The sequence below is a fragment of the Palaemon carinicauda genome, chromosome 6, assembly GCF_036898095.1.
Source record: "Palaemon carinicauda isolate YSFRI2023 chromosome 6, ASM3689809v2, whole genome shotgun sequence".
Classification (NCBI taxonomy): Eukaryota; Metazoa; Arthropoda; class Malacostraca; order Decapoda; family Palaemonidae; genus Palaemon; species Palaemon carinicauda.
Window position 1 is genome coordinate 19,362,248 of NC_090730.1, and position 23,598 is coordinate 19,385,845.

Sequence of the window (23,598 nt, forward strand, 5' to 3'; positions counted from 1 at the left end):
TCAATACTGTACCATTATTCTTTTTAAAGAAATGTTGTTGTTCTCAGACTCTGGGGAGTTTGAGAATTTAGTAGGGGGGATTTGTTACGTAGACATGTAAAGTTAGAAGTAAGGGAGTGATGACCTATGGCCTCATGAGAAACAACCACAATGCTATCTCCAAGCAGGGAAATATTGATGACATAGATGGAGCCATGTAAACTGATGATACAGTAGTCTCTGACTCCTCCTTTAATCCAAGATCAACAAATGAGGGATGGTGGACAGATCGGGGGTCCTACGTAATTAGCACAAATTGCATCAACTTTCCCATGCTGGCTTCTACCACTGATCAGCTGGGAGAGGGGAATCATAGCTCCACTTAGACAAGCAAATGAAAGGTAACCTGTGGAAGCAGGGTGTAGGTCGTCAGGTCGAAGTCATGGCCAAGCGCTGCCAAACCGTTCCACACTCGATAGTCTAAAATAACGACACCGCGATGTATTACTTGTAACATATTTTTACATAGAACTTGTATTGTTTTATGATTGTTAACTGTTGGGCCCCCTCCCTCTTGCGTGACCTGGAAAGAAGTGATTCTTGAATAATTATTAAAAGTTCAAGAATACATTAAGACAAGTAGTCCATGAATAGTTATTGATAAAGCTCACAAGAATTAAAGTAACCTATACAGTAATTAACTGTTAAGGAGCTTATATTATCAATGTCTGTGACTAATCATGCAATAAACATCACTGTCATAAAAATTAACCCTTTTTTGCTCTCCCTCATCCTGAACTGACATTTATAGATTTCATTGTGCTTGATTTTAATATTATATGCCACAAACTAGTTTGTTGCATTTTATTTGCTTGTCTGAATGGGGCTTTGAAGGCCGTTTCCCAACGGATCAGTGGTAGAGGCCAGCATGAGAAGGGTGAATGCAACTTGTGCTGATTACGCAGGACCCCCGATCTGTCCACCCTCACTCGTGCGTTGACCTGGGTAGTAAAGAAAGAGTTAAAGACATCATCGGTTTACATGGCGCTATCTATGTGATCACTTTTTCCCTGCTTGGAGACAGTCTTGTGGTGATTTCTCACAAATCCATAGGTTATCACCCGCTGACCTCTTTAAGTTTACTTTACATGTCTGCGTGACAGTGGATAAACTCTTAAAATTTTCTCTGTTGCAGTAAGATGGTTGCTAGTAAATCAATGGTCACTGCAAAATTCATACTAAAACGAATGAATCATAGATGAACTTCATTTGCTGAAAACTTTCATAATGATAGATGCTTCCTACATCTATACAGGGAAGGCTCATGAACAAGTTGAATTCCATACACACACTGCGCCATTTATATTCATCTTGTGTGGGCATAGAAGATTAGGGTAAATGGTGTACAGTACCTTCCTTTATAGTTCCTCTATCACACTGACTGTAGTCCATTCTAGGCCTACTCACTCTAATTAATAACACGTTTGAACTATGTATATTCACTAGCCTATTGATTTTCTATTCCTATTCCATGAAAAAAACACTTCAAATTACACTATGATCCATCCTTTCACCTTTGCTAACACATTGCCATTTTACCATTTCTATATATTTCAACAATTTCTTTTAGATTAAGTTTTCTTCCCCTGTAAATACTACGAACCATCTTTCCAACAACCTAAATATTTATTCTTTCATTCTTACTCAGCAACTATACTTCACTTCCTGAAATATTAGGTCACAAATATGCCAATATACAAATTGTAGAGATAAATTAACCATCCAAACACTTGAATTTTTATTTGTTTAAATTCTTCATCATACATGACTACAAAACCCTGTCCTACATAAAACTGCTCCCACTGACATGTGAACGGCGGTTATAAAAAACTATATATGAAAAACGAAATAAGGTGATAAAGTTTTAGAAAACGCTCCTTCATAGATTCAGATTATCTACTTATTTTAGTTTTGCAAGCCCATCACATATGATCTTTCACTGATATGGCGGTAGAGAGGAAACAAATCTGCCAAAAGGAACTAAAAAAAAAAACATCTTACTGATATAAGGGACTCATCTCATGGTTCCCAATAACAGGGAAAACAGGAATGTCAGGGAAATAAGCCTGAATCATTTCGTTCGTCTCCTTGACGAGTCTCGAGTTCCATTCCTTTGATGTGGACCACATATTATGGGGAACGACGTCTCCTGTCCAAATCACGTAACTTAAGTCCTTTGAAAAATTTGAGTTTTGATATTTCAAAAGACAAGTAAAAAAAGATATTAGATGAACAGGAAAGATAACATACAATGTTTACAAAGTTACAGGAAACAATTCTATCTAAAGAATGGAGAATTGAAACCAAAAGTTATATAGTTATACAGTTTTTAGTAAGAAGTAAAAGATTTTTAGAAGTATAAATATTTACTTCTTATAATGTCTAGATACTCTTGGGCCTACAGATAAAAATTATATATTTGTAAGAAGATTTGATCACGCAGAAATGTATGATTGGTAATGTAAAAAATCTATTCAGGCAAGGTTAAGGTCTGACCTTTAAAATTTCTCACAAAGTTATGATAAGAGAATCGCAATGTTTATCACCAATGATTGCTATGGGAACTTATTATGATGGGAAGTACTCTTGAAACAACTAGAAGTAATGACCTGGATTGTTATCAAAACCGGATTAAACAGGTTAAAACTCCTTATCATTCTTACTGCTATTTCTAGGTGCTGGATTATTTTTAAAAGGAAAATAGTTTTGATATCGTATGCCAAGTAACATGCTCATAGAAGGACTCATTAGCCTTCATTTATATCTCAGTACTCACAAAGAAAATTAAGAACAAGAGATAGATAAGGACTATTTTACTTAAATAGGCCTAAACGTCTATGAAACTGTGCCAATTCTGAGTTTTAAAGTAAGCTGCTAAATGAAAAATCAAAGAAGTATTCAGAATGTGTGATTAAATATCCAATATGATGAGATCTATACAAGATTTTTACCAGACAAAAGAAGGAATAATCAGTTTACAACTGAATATACAAACCATTAATATACACTGAAGTGAAATTACATTGAATGAGATTTCGCAATAATGATAATAAATACAGCTAGGCGTGTGGGTGGTATGGCGTGACTTGGGGGTGTATGTTACTGAAATGGTTACAGTAAGAACAGATAATACTAGGGAACAGGAAACAATATTCGAGTGTAAGAATCTTGCATAAAAAAGAAAACGAAAGAAGAGCTGAAGATGATTGTTTGAATGAAATGAGTACACTCATTGGGTAAAATTCATTGGTCTATTCAACTGTAACCAATACTTCTCAGTCTCAGTAATACATATTTACAAGGATGTGGACAAATAAATGTCAATTACATTTAAGAAAAGCTCACTGAAGGGAAGTTTATGAGAATTCCTCTTTGGTCAATTATTTTCATCGAAAAAAGGATGCCTTTTCAGTTGTGTCCAGGCAGTATGATATTCTTTTGTGCTCAGAAATTTTGGTTTCTAATATAAGGCACTCATCTGAGCTACTTATAACTGATTTTAAGAAGCTAATAATTTTGAAACAGGATGCCATTCCTAGGGCCAGGGGAATGGTGGTGTATATCAAAACCAAGTACAGTACCCTGCTTCTCTTAATTCCTACTATGAACGTGGAAGTCATGAGATTCAGGTAATAAAAGTTTTTTGACAGGCATAACAACTATTTGTGTCTAATCTACCGGAATCCAAACATGGAGGATTCTATTTTTCATTGTAATCTTATCATCATGGCTAAGATACAAGATGATAGAAAAGCCTCCTCTTTTTTTTTTTTTTTTTTTTTTTTTTTGCTATTCCAATGCTCACCATAGGGAGTAGTTAACTTCTGTTTCCCCTACTGATCGCCATGGCTTAAAATCTTTGCCTCTGAATCAGGCTGTAAGCAAATCATAAGTGAAGCTACTCACAGGTCTTGTAACTGCTTTGACCTCGTATACTGTATACCAACTCCCCTGGCGTTATAACAAGTAAGGTTGGTTCTCCAGGTGAGACTTCTGATCATGCCTTGATTTCATTAGTTGTGAAGACTGAGCAGCCTGTCCCGGATGTGTCATACTCACATAAGATTTACATAAAATCTCAAGCAAACTGGAATGGCATTTTGAGTGATCTTTTGGGCTTAAACTGGTCACAGTTGCATAATAGTGTTGAGCCTGTTGTTCTTTTGAATGAGAATCTAGTCAACATAATTGATAGGTATATCCCTTCTTGTGCACTAAGGTACCAAGTGAAAGACAAACCCTGGTTCAATGATGATTGTAGATGTGCTTATTTGGAGAAGCGGGAGGCCTATCATCTTTGGAAGGGTAACAGATCAGATTTGACTTGAAATAACTATACTCAGCTTAGAGCTTTTGCTCAGAGAGTTTATGCTTCAACTGAAAAGGAATACATGTTAATCATAAAAGAAACCCTTTCTGGTACAACCGAAGAACATAAGTGGTGGACCACCCTTAAATCTGCACTCTTTGGCATAGATGCAACAGTTTCTCCTTTACTTAAACCAGATGGCTCTGTCACCCACTGTCCAAAAGAAAAGGCAACCTTTTTGGCTGCTGTGTTTGACAGTTAGCAGAGTAATGATTAAACTTCCTCCTTCCTGTTTTCCTGAGGCTAAACTAACTAGTTTAGCTTTTCGATCTTGTGAAATTAGAGCTCTCTTGATGGCCCTTGATGCTTCTGGATGTGTAGACCCAAATGGTATTTTCCTTTGTTTTTTATAAAGACTACAGATTTCTTAGTTCCAAAGTTATCTGTTATTCTGCGCAAGGTAGCAAGGACAGGTTTTTTTAGCACTTATTGGAGAATTGGTAATTTTACTCCATTATGCAAATGTGTTTGTGGTGGCTCAAGTTCAGCCGATTACCGTCCAATCTCCAAAATCCCTTATTATAGGAAGTTTTTTAATGTCTTCTGGCAAAACATTTAACCCTGGATAGGTACTCTCCTCGGACACCCCTTTAAGGGTATACTCGGACGCGAACGACCCCGACGCCAAAAAAAATTCTTGAAAAATCAGTTTTTGCAGTAACCTCTTTTTTTTCTTTTGCCCAAAAAAACTTCAATGAATGCTTAAAACAACTGTAAATATAAATACTACTCATCTGCAGAAAAACTATTTATTATAAATATTTTAAAAAATTAAGTAGAAAAAAAAAGACCTGACATAAAAATTCATAAAAAAAAAGTTTATACATATATACACAAATCCTTTTAGGAATTGATTCTTGAATGTTTAGGACACATCTTGATGTATTTTGGATGAAGTCAGACCCATGGAGGTGAAGATCTGAAATGAGAAAAAAAGGGTAACTTTTTTTGGCCAAAAAAATTTGTCCAAATTTCATGAATTTTTTTGGGTACCCAAATGAAATAGGAAGTGGCTAATTTTTTTAGGGAATAAACATGTGTTATCCTAAAATAGAAATATGTAAAAAAATCTTCATTATTTTGTAAATTACATTTATATCAGGGGCCATATCTAAAGGTAATTTTTTGAGTACTTAGAAATTTCGTAAAAAAATACATATATTTAATATATAATATGATATTTATGCAGGTAAAAATATACCAAAATATCACAAATTCTATAGGGAACAAGAATATATATAGATAGGGCAACTTACGCTTCGGATATGTCCACAAAATGGCCGCCAACCACACTGACTCAGACTCCCTAATCTGCCACTTGAAATGTAGGAAGGGTATGTCAATTTCAAGGTGTTATTTACTAATCTAATTATTATTGGATATGCATAAAAATTGTATGGTGGGTTGCTGGATAATTGTCGATTATTTTACGACTATAAAATTAAAATTCTGACCCAAAAAAATTTTTTTGAAGGGAAATAAAATCGAAAAAAAAAACAAAAATGTGAAACAATATAATATTTTAGCGAAAAAAATTTGATGATATTCAATCAAAAAAGAAGTAAACAAAATTTTCCGACAAATAAACATCTAGAGAAATCATTACTCTGTGATAGTTCCTTAGTACGTAGTAATTTTGAAAGAAATGGGAAAAAACGAAAAAATGGCAATCACCGGAAAATCGAACACATACCTATATATATGCCATATCTGGCTAAAAAAAAGATAGGCATGGGTAGCCAGATCATCTAGAAACACTTTCCAACACTATAAAAATATAAGTTTTGCGACACTACTTGCCAATTCCTTACGGTAACATGACTAAGCAAAAAAATGCAAAACAAATAAAAAAGGGCACTCGCGGAAAAATGGCTAACATTCTAATATACGGCATTTCAGAAAAAAAAAATTCAGCCACGTGCTAGGCAAACCATCAAGGCACATTTTCCGACAAATAAACATCTAAATGAATCATTACTCTGTGATAGTTCCTTAGTACGTAGTAATTTTGAAAGAAATGGGAAAAAATGAAAAAATGGCAATCACAGGAAAATCGAACACATACCTATATATACACCATATCTGGCTAAAAAAAAAGATAGGCATGGGTAGCCAGATCATCTAGAAACACTTTCCAACACTATAAAATTATAAGTTTTGCGACACTACTTGCCAATTCCTTACGGTAACATGACTAAGCAGAAAAATGCAAAACAAATAAAAAGGGGCACTAGCGGAAAAATGGCCATTCTAATATACGGCATTTCAGAAAAAAAAAATTTCAGCCACGTGCTAGGCAAACCATCAAGGCACATTTTCCGACAAATAAACATATAAATGAATCATTACTCTGTGATAGTTCCTTAGTACGTAGTAATTTTGAAAGAAATGGGAAAAAACGAAAAAGTGGCAATCGCAGGAAAATCGAACACATACCTATATATACGCCATATCTGGCTAGAAAAAAAAGATAGGCATGGGTAGCCAGATCATCTAGAAACACTTTCCAACACTATAAAATTATAAGTTTTGCGACACTACTTGCCAATTCCTTACGGTAACATGACTAAGCAAAAAAATGCAAAACAAATAAAAAGGGGCACTAGCGGAAAAATGGCCATTCTAATATACGGCATTTCAGAAAAAAAAAATTTCAGCCACGTGCTAGGCAAACCATCAAGGCACATTTTCCGACAAATAAACATATAAATGAATCATTACTCTGTGATAGTTCCTTAGTACGTAGTAATTTTGAAAGAAATGGGAAAAAACGAAAAAATGGCAATCACAGGAAAATCGAACACATACATATATATACGCCATATCTGGCTAAAAAAAAATAGGCATGGGTAGCCAGATCATCTAGAAACACTTTCCAACACTATAAAAATATAAGTTTTGCGACACTACTTGCCAATTCCTTACGGTAACATGACTAAGCAAAAAAATGCAAAACAAATAAAAAGGGGCACTCGCGGAAAAATGCCCAACATTCTAATATACGGCATCTCAGATAAAAAAAAAGACATGCACGTGTTAGCCCAACCATCAAGGCACACTTTCTAACACATAAACATGAAAAAAAAATCAATAATATACGGCAATTCCTTACTACGTAGTAAATTTTTACAAATATTGAAAAAAAACAGAAATTGGCAACCGCAGTTAAATACCCAATATACCAATAACTACGTCGTATCTGACAAAAACAAAGTCACGCATGGGTAGCCAGATCATCTAGACACACTTTCCAACACTAAAAAAGCAAAAGTTTTACGACACTATTTGGCAATATCTTACGGAAAAATGACTTGGCAAAAAAATGAAAAAAAATGAAAAAGGGGCACTCGCGGTAAAATGCCCAACATTCTAATATACGGCATCTCAGATAAAAAAAAAGACATGCACGTGTTAGCCCAACCATCAAGGCACACTTTCTAACACATAAACATGAAAAAAAAATTAATAATATACGGCAATTCCTTACTACGTAAATTTTTTTACAAATATTGAAAAAAAACAGAAATTGGCAACCGCAGTTAAATACCCAATATACCAATAACTACGTCGTATATGACAAAAACAAAGTCACGCATGGGTAGCCAGATCATCTAGACACACTTTCCAACACTAAACAAGCAAAAGTTTTACGACACTATTTGGCAATATCTTACGGAAAAATGACTTGGCAAAAAAATGAAAAAAAATGAAAAAGGGGCACTCGCGGTAAAATGGTCCTCGTGGTGATGAACGACATTTTAACTAAAAAAAAAATCATGCACATGGTAGCCAAACAATCCACCAAGACTTTCCACAACTGATAACCTATACAAGTTGCACCATTCTACGACAATTTCATAATACGTAATAACTTTGATAATAATGCAAATTACCTTAGAAGGGTAAACTCGGTCGCGCTCGACCCCGACGCGTCTCAGAAATCGGGGAAGGAGTACAGCTACAGCAATGCACATCTGGACACTACTAGAGCGTGTAGGGGAGACACCTCCTGCAGGTCGATCACCCACAAATTCAGTCACGGGGTTGAGTCACGTGAGAAAAACCTCTTTTTTTTGACGCTCGGGGTCGCGTACGACCCACCGTACCTATTCAGGGTTAAATAGATTTGCTGAAGGTAATCATCTGTTCCCTGGGTTGCAATTTGGTTTTTGTAAAGGCCTTGGAGCATGTGATGCCTTTCTTACAATCTCCAGTGCTGTACAGAAATCCCTTGACTGTGGTCAGGAAGTTTGCATGATTGGCCTTTGATTTTAGTGCTGCCTTTGACCGTGTAATCATGAGGCCCTTGTTTTCAAACTCAAATAGTTGGGAGTGGATAGGTTTTTTCTAAGCATCATTATTGAATTTTTAAGCAATTGATGGGGAGTTGACGTTGATGGGCCCCATATCAAGTATAGGAATGTGATATCTGGTGTTCCTCAGGGTAGTGGCCTTCGGCCATATTTTTCATATTATATACACATGACATGTGGTTTGACCTAGGAAACAAGCTTGTTGCATATGCAGATGGTGCTACTCTCTCTGCATCGATTTCATCTCCTGAATGTAAATCTGGGGTTGCCAAATCCCTTAATAGAGATCTAGCTAAAATTAGTACATGGTGCAAATTATGGGGTATGAAGTTGAATCCTAACAAAACTCAAAGTATGATTGTAAGTAGGTCAAGGACCGTGGCTCCTCAAAATCCGGATCTCAGCATTGATGTTTCTTTAACATTGTATGACTCTTTCAAAATTTTAGGTGAGATTCTTAACGGCAAGTTTAATTTTGAAAAACACATTAGGTCTGCTCTTTTTCAATTGCACAAAAAATTGGCTTATTGAGAAAGTCTTATAAGCTTTTTTGGTGATGAATCTATTCTTAAGAAGTGTTTTTACTCTTTCATTCTACCTTGTTTTGAGTATTGTCAACCTGCCTGGTCTTCAGTTGTTGATTTTCATCTTATTTTGTTTGACAGTAACTTACGGTCTATTAAATTTCTTATTCCTGATTGAGATATTAATCTCAGGTACAGTTGTTCAATTAGTTCATTATGCATTATGCATAAGATTTTTTATAATTTTTGTCATCCTTTACATTCAGATGTACCCAGACAGTACCATCCTGTTCGTAACACTAGGTATGCAGTTCATTCTAATAGTCATGCTTTTATCATCAAGAGGCTCAATACTACACACTATTCTAGAAGTTTTATTCCAGCTGTGACCAAGTTGTGGAATGATCTTCCTAATTGGGTAGTAGCAGCAAATGTCTGTATGTTTAACAGGCTGATATAAGTCTTTTTATAGTTTATATATGAAAGATCTTTTTTTATGTTGTTATTGTTCTTAAAGTATTCTATGGTGATTGTTCATTACTTCTCATATAGTTTATTTATTTCCTCATTTCCTTTCCTCACTGGACTATTTTTCCCCTGTTGGAGCCCTTGGGCTTATAGCATCCTGCTTTTCCAACTAGGGTTGTAGCTTAGCTAATAATAATAATAATAATGATAATAATAATAATAATAATAATAATAATAATAATAATGATAATAATAATAATAAAGACAATGACGATAATAATAATAATAATAATAATAATAATAATAATAATAATAATAATAATAATAATAACTCGAAGAGAGTCTATTCGGGTATATGAAGTCCTTCCCTCATATTCAGAATGCGGGAAAACTGACCTGATTCTCTTTGAAAACAGAGAAGCATTTCATACCTGATGTTCAGACCTGATGTGTCCCAGCATGTCTTCCAGCATCCATGGTGGGGAGCCACAATGTCGGTAATCGCCCCAGAACCACGCCTCGGCTTCTGGGGTTGGTGGTTCCCCTGCAGAGAGAAGGCCTTGGTGATTCTACACTGTATATAATGCCAAAAAAACTCCCTAAAAGCAAATGAATTGTCAACTGATCATCAGGGACAAAAAAAATAATTGTGGACCAACAGAAAGAACACATGACTGCCGTCTTACCCCATTCCAGTCTACAGCAGAGTTCTTCCCCACAATCAGCGTTAGACCCTGGGACATACAGTGGATCCATGTGAGTGTCCGAAATTTGTAGGACCTTCATCACTGGTTCAGTGGGCTGGATAATATAGCACAGACAAGAAACAGTAAAGTATGATACGAATGGATTGAATCGTATTACAGCACTTTATTTTTAATATATTGATTGAAAGACATTCTACTTAAAAGTTCATGATAGTTATATACATCCTTTGCTTAAGTTATTTGTCAGTGGATTCATATTGGTAATGTATTTTCGTTATCAGTTCTTCTAGATTATGTAGTAGTTATAGCCACCACGTTGGTTGAGCTGCATTAAAGTTACAAGTCTAAACTGTTAATCATATTAAAGCAAATTACAGGACTACTGGGGTTGGTGAATCCCTTAATAGAGATTTAGCTAAAATTAGTGCATGGTGCAAATTATGGGGTATGAAGTTGAATCCTAATAAAACTCAAAGTATGATTGTAAGTAGGTCAAGGACGGTGGCTCCTCAACATCCGGATCTCATTATTGATAATGTTTCTTTAAATTTGTACGACTTTTAAAATTTTAGGTGTGATTCTCGACAGCAAATTTACTTTTGAGAAACACATTAGGTCTGTGTCTTCTTCAATTGCACAAAAAATTGGATTATTGAGGAAATCTTACAAGATTTTCGGTGACCAATCTATTTTGAAGAAGTGTTTTAATTCTTTCATTCTACCTTGTTTTGAGTATTGTTCTCCTGTCTGGTGTTCAGCTGCTGATTCTCATCTTAGTTTGTTGGACAGAAACTTACGGTCTATTAAATTTCTTATTCCTGATCTAGATATTAATCTTTGGCACTGTCGTTCAATTAGTTCATTATGCATGTTGCATGAAAGTTTTCATAACTCTGACCATCCTTTACATTCAGATCTCCCTGGTCAATTCTATCCTGTTCGTAATACTAGGCAGGCAGTTAATTCTAATAGCCAGGCCTTCTCCATCATGAGGGTCAATACTACACAGTATTCTAGAAGTTTTATTCCAGCTGTTACCAAGTTGTGGACTGATCTTCCTAATCAGGTAGTTGAATCAGTAGAACTTCTAAAGTTCAAAGTTGGAGCTAATGTTTTTATGTTGACCAGGCTGACATGAGTCTTTTTATTGTTTATATATGACATATCTGTTTTTGACGTTGTTAATAGTTTATATAGGACATATCTGTTTTGACATTGTTACTGTTTTTAGAATGATTTATTGTTAATTTATTCTCATCATTTACTCATTTCCATATTTCCTTTCCTCACTGGGCTATTTTTCCCTATTGGAGCCCTTGGGCTTATAGCATCTTGCTTTTCTAACTAGGGTTGTAGCTTGGCTAGTAATAATAATAATATTGGAAGACTAATATTTCTTATTTCATTTACAGTGTAGGAAAGCTTGTTGTTAAGTCTCTCTCTCTCTCTCTCTCTCTCTCTCTCTCTCTCTCTCTCTCTCTCTCTCTCTCTCTCTCTCTCTCTCTTTCAAATACATATAATGTCTCTATTTTCTTTGGAATACTAAAAGAACTATATAGATCCTGGGTCTTACATCTGGCAATACAATGGGGACAACAGGAGGTTTCCCTTCGTGAATCTCGACGGACCAATTCCTCTCAGGTCTGGTAGTGTTGCAGCCGTTGGAGCTCATGGCCATCCCGCAGAAGTCCGCCGGGTAGATGGGGTCATTTGTGAACATGTAGTAAAAGATGGGCTGGGGAAAAAATTTACTCATTAATAATCATAGGAAAGTTATTTTAATGAATGCTAGAAATATACTTCGTGAATTAACAAAATGACAATATGCAAGACGATACATAGCATAGCAACTTTTATTATATACTAAGTTAGGAAACCAAATAAACAAATTTCAGATAAAAGAGAGTTTTTAAGAGGGCAAGGTCGGGATGCTGTAATAAATCATGGGTTTTACATCAGCTATTTTCCCATAGAAGATAGTGAGATTGCAATGAAGATAAATAAAAAACATATGGAGTCAGAAAAATTTGAAAACAAATCGAGGGTAAATGACCAACCAAAACTACTTTAACAGATCATTAGATAGCGCATTTTTTTTCTAGAGTAATCAAAACTAATATAAATGACAGTACTGTAAATACTTTTCGGCAGAGTTTCCGGAGTAAGTTTCTGGACAAACTCCAGAAAAAATCTAGCATTTTCTCAATGTTCAACTCTGTAAACATAGGGTAAAGGTATCAAAGCATTTTGTAATTCAAGTACAACTTTCAGAGCTACTGTCTTATTTTTTTTTTTACTTTTCATTGTTATCCATAGAAAAATTTTATACCGGTAGACATGGTCTTTTTGCTGAGCAGCGTGACCAAATGTTCCCATGTATCAAGGGACCTCGATTTAAGGATCGAATGATTAGATAGGTCAGCGTTGCACTACCCGTAATCATCGAATATTCAACCCTTTGTAATGATATTGCAGTGATGCACGAGTTTCTACACCTCTAAGAATTATACAGATTCTTTTCTGAAATTATCTGCTTCCATATAATAATCTCCATATAATAACCTTAACCAAAATTTAAACGAACTATAAATATTAAAATTCACCAAAAATATGAATGAGAACATTTTGGTGCAATTAGAGGATGGTTTTCCCTTTGAGATTAATTATCAAATATTCCGTAAATAGACAAGCTGGCATTATGTAAATTTACATAAATAAGTTTTGCTTGTCAGCATGATAAAATAATGAGAAAAGATACGTATTCGAAGAGAATAATTAACATTAAAACATCCTGAAAATAGGTTAATGTTTAATGTACCATTGGCTCTTCCTCAAATACTCACAGCCATGAGATCTATAAATCCTTTGCAGAAGTCCTGTGAGTAGCCAAGAGCAGTTATGCAGAAGAGACTACTTACTTCCACTAGTGTTTCAATTGGCATTCCGAGGTCAACTACTTCTTTCAGAAAAGCCACCGCGAGTGCACATCCCTCACACATTAATTCAGCTGAAGAAAAAAATACCGGTAAATTAAATGTAATGAACTATACATTTGAAACGTTATGCGATTTTTTTTTTTTTGTTAAAAAAAAAAAAATTTGCAAGTAGCCTACTGAAAGCAAAAGCGAAGGTGTACCGTACCGCAAAAGGATTTTACAACTAATGATCTAGATTTATAAGATCTTGAGGAATCTCTTCCTCATTTTCTATACTTTTAGAGATCAACGTTGCATTTGCGCTGAAATAAATGTTTGATAAAACTAGCAAGTTCTGGTTAATTTTAGAGATTCTGTTTTGTTTAGAAACAATTCTCACAATCATGCTCTATTTATAAAATTCCTCAAGGTATTCTACCTTGTTTTGAGTACTGTTCTCTTGTCTGGTCTTCAGTTGCTGATTCTCATCTTAATTTGTTGGGCAGGAACTTACGGTCTATCAAATTTCTTATTCCTGATCTAGATGTTAATCTCTGGCACAGTTATTCAATTAGTTTGTTATGTGTGTAGCATAAGATTTTCCATAATTCTGATCATCCTTTACGTTCTGATCTTCCCAGACAGTTCCATCCTGTTCGTAATATTAGGCATGCTATTGATTCTAATAGTCATGCCTTTATCATGAGGTTTAATACTACACAGTATTCTAGAAGTTTTATTCCAGGTGTGACCAAGTTTTGGAATGATCTTTTTAATCAGGTAGTTGAATTGGTAGAACTTCAAAAGTTCAAATTTACAGCAAATCTTTTCATGTTGAACAGGCTGACATAAGTCTTTTTATATTTTATATATAAAATATCTGTTTTGATGTTACTATTTTTAGAATATTTAATTTTAACTGTTCATTATTTCTCATATTGTTTATGCATTTCCTTATTTCCTTTCCTCACTGTGCTATTTCTCTCTGTTGGAGCCCTTAGGCTTATAGCATCTTGCTTTTCCAACCAGGGTTGTAGCCTAGCAATAATAATAATAATAATAATAATAATATATTTTCGTTTCGTTTAGGCTTATAAGTAATTTAGGTCAAATTAACCACCTACCTTTGCTTATAATTTGATAATCTTTTTTATCTCTCTCTCTCTCATAAGTACCGTGTGTGACAGAAAAAACTCTCTCATTTCATAAAACTATCCGAAACCGATTGTTTTCCCTATCATTAGTTCAGGATGCCAGAAACTCAAATCAACCACTTCAGCAGGCCTACCAATCTCTGTCGTGTTACTAAGGTTATATAGATAAACACTTATCTCAGGTGTAAAAATTCCTGTACTATTGACTGAACGTATTAGCACAGCCTTAGAGCTTTTAGATAAACGCAAGACCATTTCTGCATCTTGAATTGAAATTGAACAAACAGGCATTTGAAACTAGCGGGAAAATACTAGATTAATTGTGTGAGAAAAATCATTGAGAAATCGTTCATGTGGGAATGAACCACATGGGATTTTCTACAATGATGTCACAGAATTAGGCATGTGATATTTAGTGAGCAGAAACAGATACTTTCTTCAAAATGGATTAATCTAATTAATTGTCAGTAGCATCTGATAGGTTTTATAGCCTATATATATATATATATATATATATATATATATATATATATATATATTATATATATATATATATATATATGTATATATATACATATATATAATATAATATATATAATATACACACACATACATATATATATTTATATATATATATATATATATATATGTATATATATACACACATATATATATATATATATGTTTGTAATATATATAATATATATACATGTATATATATATAATATATATACATGTATATATATATATATGGATATATATATATATATATATATATATATGATAATAATAATAATAAATGTATATGCCTACACACACACACATATATATATATAACGGATTTTGAGCGAAGCGAAAAATCTATTTTTGGGTGAGATAGCCATGGCGTCCTGATGGAAGGTTCCTTTTTGGTAGCTTCCTTGGGTAATCACTACTAGGATTTTCCCAGAGAATTAAACCACAGGTTATCACAGAATTCTAACTTCTGGAGCGAGTATCTTAAGGGTTTCCCCTTAAGACATCGTGTATCAACAGGGGACACGCATGTATAGACGTGCCACATAGCTATCTGCACCCATTCAGAGTTAACTCTTCAATATGGCGGACAGGGAGTGGCTGGGAGCTGAGCCGCAGCCAATCTAGATGTGGCGATATCGGTACTCGCGATGTAAACAGACGGACGCCATTGCTTTTGATGACGTCACGTCCATCCTCATTCCGAAAGTCTGGAGCTCGCTCATCACCATGATACAGCGGCGCAGGGCGGGACCTGATAACAGACAGGGTGGGTCCATCAGGACGCCATGGCTATCTCACCCAAAAATAGATTTTTCGCTTCGCTCAAAATCCGTTTTTTGGGCTCAAGCCATGGCGTCCTGATGGAAGAGTACCAGAGAATTAGTGTATCGTGGTAGACTTTTTCCCTTTATAAGTGAGTGCTAAAACATTGAGCCGAAAGCATAGTGGTCTATACTAGAGCTACCGTGAGGCAGTTGCCTTCCTGCCCCCCTGGCATGGAAGTCCCCACGGGCTATGCTAAAATCAAAGTGGTCATGGGAAGGCTATTCATATAGGCTGAAGGAACAATGAGATCCATAAGATAAGTCAGAGCGATTTGGTATTCGCGTCGAAACAAACTTGAAGAAGTGGTGGTTGAACACTTCGTGTATGGAGTTGACTCATCTTCATAATTGAGTAAGTATTCGCTAAGGAGACTTACTTGCTCTATATAAATAAATGCCCGGAGTAAATCCTGGCATTTTCCTTAACCAGGAATAAAGGGTAATAAAACTATGACAAATAGTATATTTCATAGTAAGAAAGGAGCAAGGGAGACGCACAAGTAATAAAATAGACATTTTATTATATAATTGCAGGTAAATCAATACATGTCATGCAATAAATAGTAAAAAACATTTACATTGATAAAAATGTACATAGTCATAAAGGCGTGCTCTTGAGTCTGAAAGGGAAGAATCAAGTATTAGTAGGCACTCGTTCTACGGAACGTTAGTCTTTATGTAACACACGTCATGCACGTGGCATGTAGCACTCATGTGGTAATCTACTATGACATTTCACCTGAGGTAAGAACAGTTAAAGAAAACACAAGGTGGTTTCTGCTTCACTACGTATCACTTGAGGGTCAACATAGGCACCCGACGAGTTAGAGTCCCTAATAACTCACTGTTCTAAGCAGAGTTCAGAGCAGGTTTCATAACACTACCTGCGGCTACCACAAAATGTTTCACTTCGTGCACTTGTTTCGCATAATGTTTAAAGAAAACACGCGAGGATTTCCAGCCTGTATAGTTCTTGAGGCTTTCGAAATCCATACTCTGAAAGAGATTCAGAGACGAAGCGACTTTCCTAGGATCATGACCAGCGGGTGTACTGTCTGGATCCGCTCTGCGAATGAAGTAGGTGATTTTTGCTCTCAATTGTTTCAGTGACGAGTCGCTGCCCGATGTTTCTCCTTTGAAGAGTTGGCCTCCACCAAAGTTTGAAGTTCTATGAAGATAGACCTTAAGGCTCTCTACTGGACATAGAGAGGCATCTTCCTTCAAGGGGCATATCCTCCACGGGCCCCATCGTTTGGTAGGTAATTCGTTCTTTGCGAGAAACGTCGGATCAGGGAAGAGGGAGAGGTCTCCTGAATCGTTGAAAACGATTGGTCCCTCTTCTCTAGATAGTGCCACTATTTCGCTGACTCGGGCTCCCGAAGCTAGAGCGAAGAGAAATATAACTTTCTGAGTCAGGTCCTTAAGAGGGCATGAATCATTGTCCAAGTTGGAGGCGAAGTGGAGAACTTTGTCTAGAGACCAAGTGATTGGTCTCGGAGGGGTGCCGGTCGTAAACGGGCACAGGCCTTCGGTAGTTTGTTGAAGATGTCGCTAGACAGATCTATTTGGAAGGCGTATGACAAAGATCTGGTCAAGGCCGATTTGCAAGTAGAAATCGTGTTGGCTGCCAAGCCTTGTCCATGAAGGTGAATGAAGAAGGACATGCAAAAATCTATAGTGATTTTCGAGGGGTTCTTTGCCTTGACGAAGGAGACCCATTTCCTCCAAGACGATTCGTATTGCCTTCTCGTGGAATCGGTCTTGTATTCCTCGAGGAAGTCTAGACTCTTCTTCGAAATCCCAAACCTTTTCTTAGCGGCTAGGGTGAGAAAATCATGAGATGAAGGTCCTTGATTTTCGATGATGAAGCGAAGACAGTCGACTTCTGTATTTGCTGGGAGAGAACTGGGTCCGGGAGGGGGATCAGCGTTGGCTGCATCTCCAGGAACAAGGGGTACCAGTTGCTGCGGGGCCACTTGGGAGCCACTAGAGCTGCTGTCCCTTTGAAGGTTCTCAATTTGGAGAGGACTTTCAGCAGAAGATTGGTGGGAGGGAACAGGTAAATCTTGGCCCATCTGTTCCAATCCAAGGTCATGGCGTCCACCGCTTCCGCTTTGGGGTCCTCGTACGGGGCTACATATCGAGGAAGTTGATGGTTGTCGCTCGTTGCGAAGAGGTCGATCTGGAGTTCTGGGACTCGGTGAGAGATGAAGGCGAATGATCTTGCGTCTAGAGACCATTCCGACTCTATCGGGTTTGTCCGAGATAGAGCGTCCGCTGTCACATTGCGGAATCCTTGTAGGTGAACTGCAGACAGGTGCCATTTCTTCCTTTCAGCCAGACGGAAGATTGTCCGGAGCACCTGATTTATCTTGGGCGATCTTGAGCCCTGGCGATTGAGACAACGCACTACCACAGAGCTGTCCAGGGTCAGGCGAATGTGTATCGACGGGGGCGGGGAGAGTTTCTTCAGCGTCAGAAGAACCGCCATGGCCTCCAAGATGTTGATGTGAAACGTCTTGAATAGGGGAGACCAAGTGCCTTGAGCCTGTTTTTGGTGAGAGTGACCTCCCCAACCCTCCAACGAAGCGTCCGTATGGATGTTGAGAGATGGAGGTGGGTGTTGGAGAGGAAGGGACCTTTTTAGGGCCCTCGCTTCTGACCACGGCTTTAGAAGAAGTCGAAGTCTGCTTGGGAGCCGTCTCTTGAGGTCTCTTCGAGCGATGGATGCGGAACGTCTCCAGGCTCCCGCTGCATCCTTTAGCTGTGCATGAAGCACTGGGTTTGTGATCGAGGCGAACTGTAGAGAGCCTAGAACTTGTTCCTGCTGGCGTCTTGAGATCCGTTTGGATTTTAACAGTCGCTTGACAGACCCTGCTATTTCCTTCCTTTTCTTTGCTGGAATGGAAAGGCGGTGTGACTGAAGATTCCAGTGGATGCCTAACCATTGGAACTTCTGAGCTGGAGATAGGCGAGACTTTTTCGCGTGTATCTGGAATCCCAGGTGTTCGAGAAACTGGGTAACTTTTCTGCAGGATTCTATACAATCCTCGGGCGAGGGCGCCCACACTAGCCAGTCGTCGAGGTAGGCCATCACCTGGACGTTTCGGATGCGGAGCTGTTGTACTACTGCGTCCGCTAGCTTTGTGAATATCCGAGGGGCAACGTTGAGTCCGAAGGGCATGGCCCGGAAGGCATAGCTTTTCCGTCGGAGTCGGAATCCAAGGTAGGAGGAAGCGTGATGGTTCATTGGTATGTGCCAGAATGCGTCCGCCAGGTCTATCGAGACCGTGAAAGACCCTCGAGGCAGGAGGGTTCTGATCTGTTGAAGAGTCAGCATCTTGAACTTGTTGTTCGATATGAATACGTTGAGGGGGGATAAGTCCAGAATGACTCTGAGTCTGTCTGAGTCTTTCTTGGGGACACAAAACAGTCTCCCTTGGAACCTTGTGGACTTCACCCTTCTTATCACCTTCTTGTTCAAGAGGTCTAGCACATATTCTTCCAGGAGGGGGGTTGAACGTTGGAAGAATTGCTGGAAGGTTGGGGGTGGTTGCGCCAAGCTCCAGCCTAGACCTTTCTTGATGATGCTGTGTGCCCAGGATTCGAAGGTCCAACGATCCTGGAAGTGGCGGAGTCTTCCTCCCACCGGAAGCACTTCATTGCTTCTGGGGTCCCGAGGACTTGCTGCCTCGGCCGCCAGCTCCCTGTCCTCCTCTGCCTCTGGAGGGCCGGCGAGAGGAATCTCTGCCGGAACCCCTGCCTGAGCTTCTACCTTTGGGACGAAAGGTAGTGGAGTGCTGCTCGAAGGCGGGGTTGAAGGCCGGTGATGAGGACAAAACCGGCTGTGGGACCAACTGAAAGGTCTGTGGCGGCTGAGCGGCCACTTGGGGAGTAGCGGGTGCCGGAAACTGACGTCTGTGCTGACGTTGCTGGGGTCTATGCTTCGACTGCTTCCTCTTAGGCTGAGGACCGTCATCCTGAGAGGGCTTTCTCTTCCTAGACATGCCCCATTTGTTGAGAAGGTTCCTGTTCTCAGATGCGGCCTTGTCTGTGATCTCTTTCACTAGATCAGACGGGAAGAGGTACTTGCCCCAGATGTTGGAGGAAATCAGTTTCCGGGGTTCGTGTCTGACAGTGGCACTGGAGAACACGAATTCTCTGCAGGCTCTACGAGCTCGCATGAAGTGGTACAGATCCTTGAGTAAGGTTGCCATATGAGATTTGGCAAGGACCATGTAATGGTCAGGGACTCTGGTGTCGCCAGCCGTTACGTCCATCTGGACCTGGAGAGTGAGAGATGTTGCCAGCCTCTCCTTCGTTTCCTGTTCCCTACGAAGGAGGTGATCGTTTAGCTTGGGGAGGTCCTCATTAAACTGACGTCCAGCAACGTCAGGATCTAATTTGCCCACCACGAAGGTGTGTTGCACATCCTTCCAGTGTTTGGTGTCGGGCGGGGTGACTGCGGAGAAAGGTCTGCATTCCTCCAATGCAGGGCAGGATTTCCCTTCTTCTACAGCCTTAAAGCAGGCAGCGAAGGCCTTTTCCGTGAAGGGTATCACCACTTCATCGGCGCAACGTAGGTGAGGTACTTCTTGCTCAGAGCCGGGAGTCCAGAGCAGGTAAAGCCTCTGCTCTTAAGCGCTTTGGCAAGCATAGCCTGGGCCTTCGAGAGATCGAACACTATTTTCTCCTTCGGTTCGGTCTCTTCCTTTGAGGATGGTTCTGAACGTAGACGGACGTAACAGTCCGGATACGCCTCAAAGCGGGGGAAGAACTCTACTTCTTCCAGGGGTATGGAACCGATCTTATCGCTGACGATCTTGTCGTCAGCGATGACCATATGCTCGGCGAATCGCCACGGATTGTCGCTCGAGCATGTGGGGAGGTCCTGATGGAGATTTTGCGAGATTCCTTGGAACCTCCCATCGACCGAATGATCTGGTGAGTTTCTTGGAGCTTCTGCTCCATCACGGATTCAATGAGCCGAATCATATCCTGTGCCGTAGGTAGAGGAGTCGTGGTGGAGGACGTAGACGGGAGAGACACTTCCGTCGGTGTAGGAGTAGGAGGGGGGATGGAGGGAGGGGCATCCTCCTTATCGGACTCGGTATACACAACCCGGTCCTCTTCTTCATCATCCTCCCCTTCACCCTGGGCCACAAGGGTTTTCTCGGTGTCCTCCGAGATCTCTGACATGCGTTCATCATGTTCTGAATCCAGGTGATAATCATTCATGGACTGAGCCATGACAACATCAGGTTCCACTGTAATCTGGACTACAGGGATCTGTTCGACTGGGACCACTGAGTCTGGAGAGGCCTTTGGGAACAGCAAAGACCTCATTTCTTCTGTGGCTAGGTATGGTCCAGTGGCGTTCTTCTGAAAGCCACGTACCCACTTGCGTAGGTTGTCCCGAGCAGTGTCCCGAATCTCCGCTGAGGGAGAATCATAGAATGCTTTCTGTAAGCATTCTTGGCAGACCGAACAGGTGGTGGGGCCCCAGTATTTGAGATCCCCTCTCTTGTGAGCACAAGGGGCGTGTGTCCTACACGCCGTGTGTCCATAGAAGTGTGGCCGACGGACCGCGCAGAAGTCGTGGTCACACCTGACGTACTCCTCCTGTAAAGGAAAGAGACGATGAGTATTGTAGAGTCATAATATGGCTCGTATATAAAGTTAATTATTAACAAGTTAATATTAACTTAAATTAATTGTGATGCACAGAAGGGTGGGTGAAAGGAGACAGACGCATGCCTCGTGTAACCCGCCCGGCTGGTTGCCGTAGCATCGGACAGTCCCAGGTGGCCGTAGGCCTCCATGGAAGGTGTCTTGATAATGGGAATTCCATCTAGAATAACCATATTATAGACTGGGCTTGAAATCTTATCAAGAAAGTCTGGGGATCATGAGATCCTAGTAAGGTTCCGGCAACCAGACGTGCCAATTACACGTAGCGTGCTGGAAAGATGAAACACGCAAGAAGACAGAGTGAAAACTGAACAAAATGTACGATTCCGTACCAGTTTGTCTGCGTTAACAAGCCGTCTAGGTGCGGTTTTTAGGAGCTATCGCTAGTAAAGATAGCTGAGAGAAGGGATGCAAGGCATCTTGCCGCCTCCGGACGGGTCCGGCACACCCCCGGCACGCCGGAAGCCGCTCGAGCAGAGTTTCTGGCATTCAAGAATGATCATTCTATGGTCAAAAGAAGCCAGGGTGGCGGCAGCCGGTAGCGGCGGCCGCCGGCAAGGAGCGGCGGTTCCGGCAGCCGGAGGCAGTCGGAGGGTGACAGGGGTAAGGATAAAGGAGCATAGCCGGGGCCGGGGGCCGGCTGCTAGTGCCGGCACTCCGGGAGGGGTCGGCAGTGTGCCGAGGCTATGAGGGAATGGAGAGGCCACGGCGGTAAGCCGGCGGCCGGCGGCGATCCCCCGGCACTCGGGGGAAGGCGGCAAGGATAAGGAAGTCACCCGTAGCGGCGGTGATGCCGGGGTAGAGGCGGCAAGGGACAAGCACCAAAGATGGAGGTGGGATGGCAAGGCTGTACTAGCCTAGTCAAGACACCTCTGGAAAAGGTACCACCATGATAGAGGTGAATCTATCATCCTAAGCAGGGGCCGCAATGGCCGGGGGCTAAGGCAGTCCAAGAGAGGACAGGGTGTACCCAAAGAAGGGGTGGAGACTCTTCATGTCGACCAAATGATAACTGACTCCATAGCACTATGGAGGGTCTATGTATCAGAGCGGACAACACTGGGAGCACCACGGGGTCCAGCACTCCAGCCTAGGGTGGAGTGTAGGACAGGGGACATATGAAGCCTAACCTACTGGTAGGTTAGGCTAGGCAAGAGATAGGTTGGGGGGGGGGAAAGGGTCTTCTTATAAGAAAGGATGGGTTATGCACCAGAGCGGCCACCTAGGAAGGGAGATGCTCACCCTAACCTATAGTAGGTGGACCAACTGAAAAACGGTGCACGCGTATATTTCAGCAAGGTACATAAACCAGCCCTCCCAACCTAACCTGGATTAGGGTTGTTAGACCCTAATCAAGGAAGGGAGAAGACGTATCGCAAGGAAAAGGTCAAGGACCGATTCAGCTTAAAGGAGGTGATCCTACCTTTAAGGTCCGCAACACTAAGGGAGGGGTCATTCCCTTAGGTGGGGAGGCGATACAGTACTCTGAGGAGTCTTGTCCTATCACATGTAATAGGGTACAAGATTACCAGAGGGAAGCCCTAGGGCTAGGGATGAAGAGAGCATATAGGGGTCCTATCATAAGGTTAGGTTAGCAAGGCACTCAAGATAACCTACCCCCTATATGGTCCCTGAAGGCGAAAAACACTTGCATCACTGTCAATGGTATTGTAAAATAATGCCAGAATCTTCATAACTAACACTAGGATCACTGAAATATCATGCATTAACACTGGTATAGGCTCACTGGCCTAGGGGCTAATCAAAGCCTACTGGTATGGGGTCAGCGAAGACCCAAACTAATGCGTCAAAAACACGATATAAAGTTCCTAGCTATGAAGACTAAATAACTAATAGCACTGATTAGTGATTTATATACCGGTAAGGCTGTTGCGGCTAACTAAATAAGGTATGCAAGCAACAGCAGCGTCATAAAATGGCGCTGACCGGTTTGGCAAAGCTCTGCCACAAATATGCAAATATCTCGAAAAGTAAGATTTACTTTAAGGTCAGAGCTTATTTAAACAATACTTAAACCTTTGTACTCAACTTTCCAGAATAAGATGAAGCTGAAG

The 23,598-nt window shown here is 39.9% G+C and overlaps 1 protein-coding gene across 1 annotated transcript in view; it reads right to left on the bottom strand.

The window, feature by feature from the left end:
- LOC137642482 (sphingomyelin phosphodiesterase-like) overlaps nt 1-23,598 on the bottom strand; it is a 54,727-nt gene that overhangs the window by 21,821 nt on the left and 9,308 nt on the right. Inside the window, exons 3-7 of the mRNA XM_068375071.1 lie at nt 13,264-13,427; nt 11,994-12,155; nt 10,400-10,514; nt 10,145-10,257; nt 2,041-2,213 (exon numbers count right to left, since the gene is read on the bottom strand). Of these exons, the coding sequence (XP_068231172.1) occupies nt 2,041-2,213; nt 10,145-10,257; nt 10,400-10,514; nt 11,994-12,155; nt 13,264-13,427 (727 nt within the window). The remainder of the gene's footprint in view (nt 1-2,040; nt 2,214-10,144; nt 10,258-10,399; nt 10,515-11,993; nt 12,156-13,263; nt 13,428-23,598) is intronic.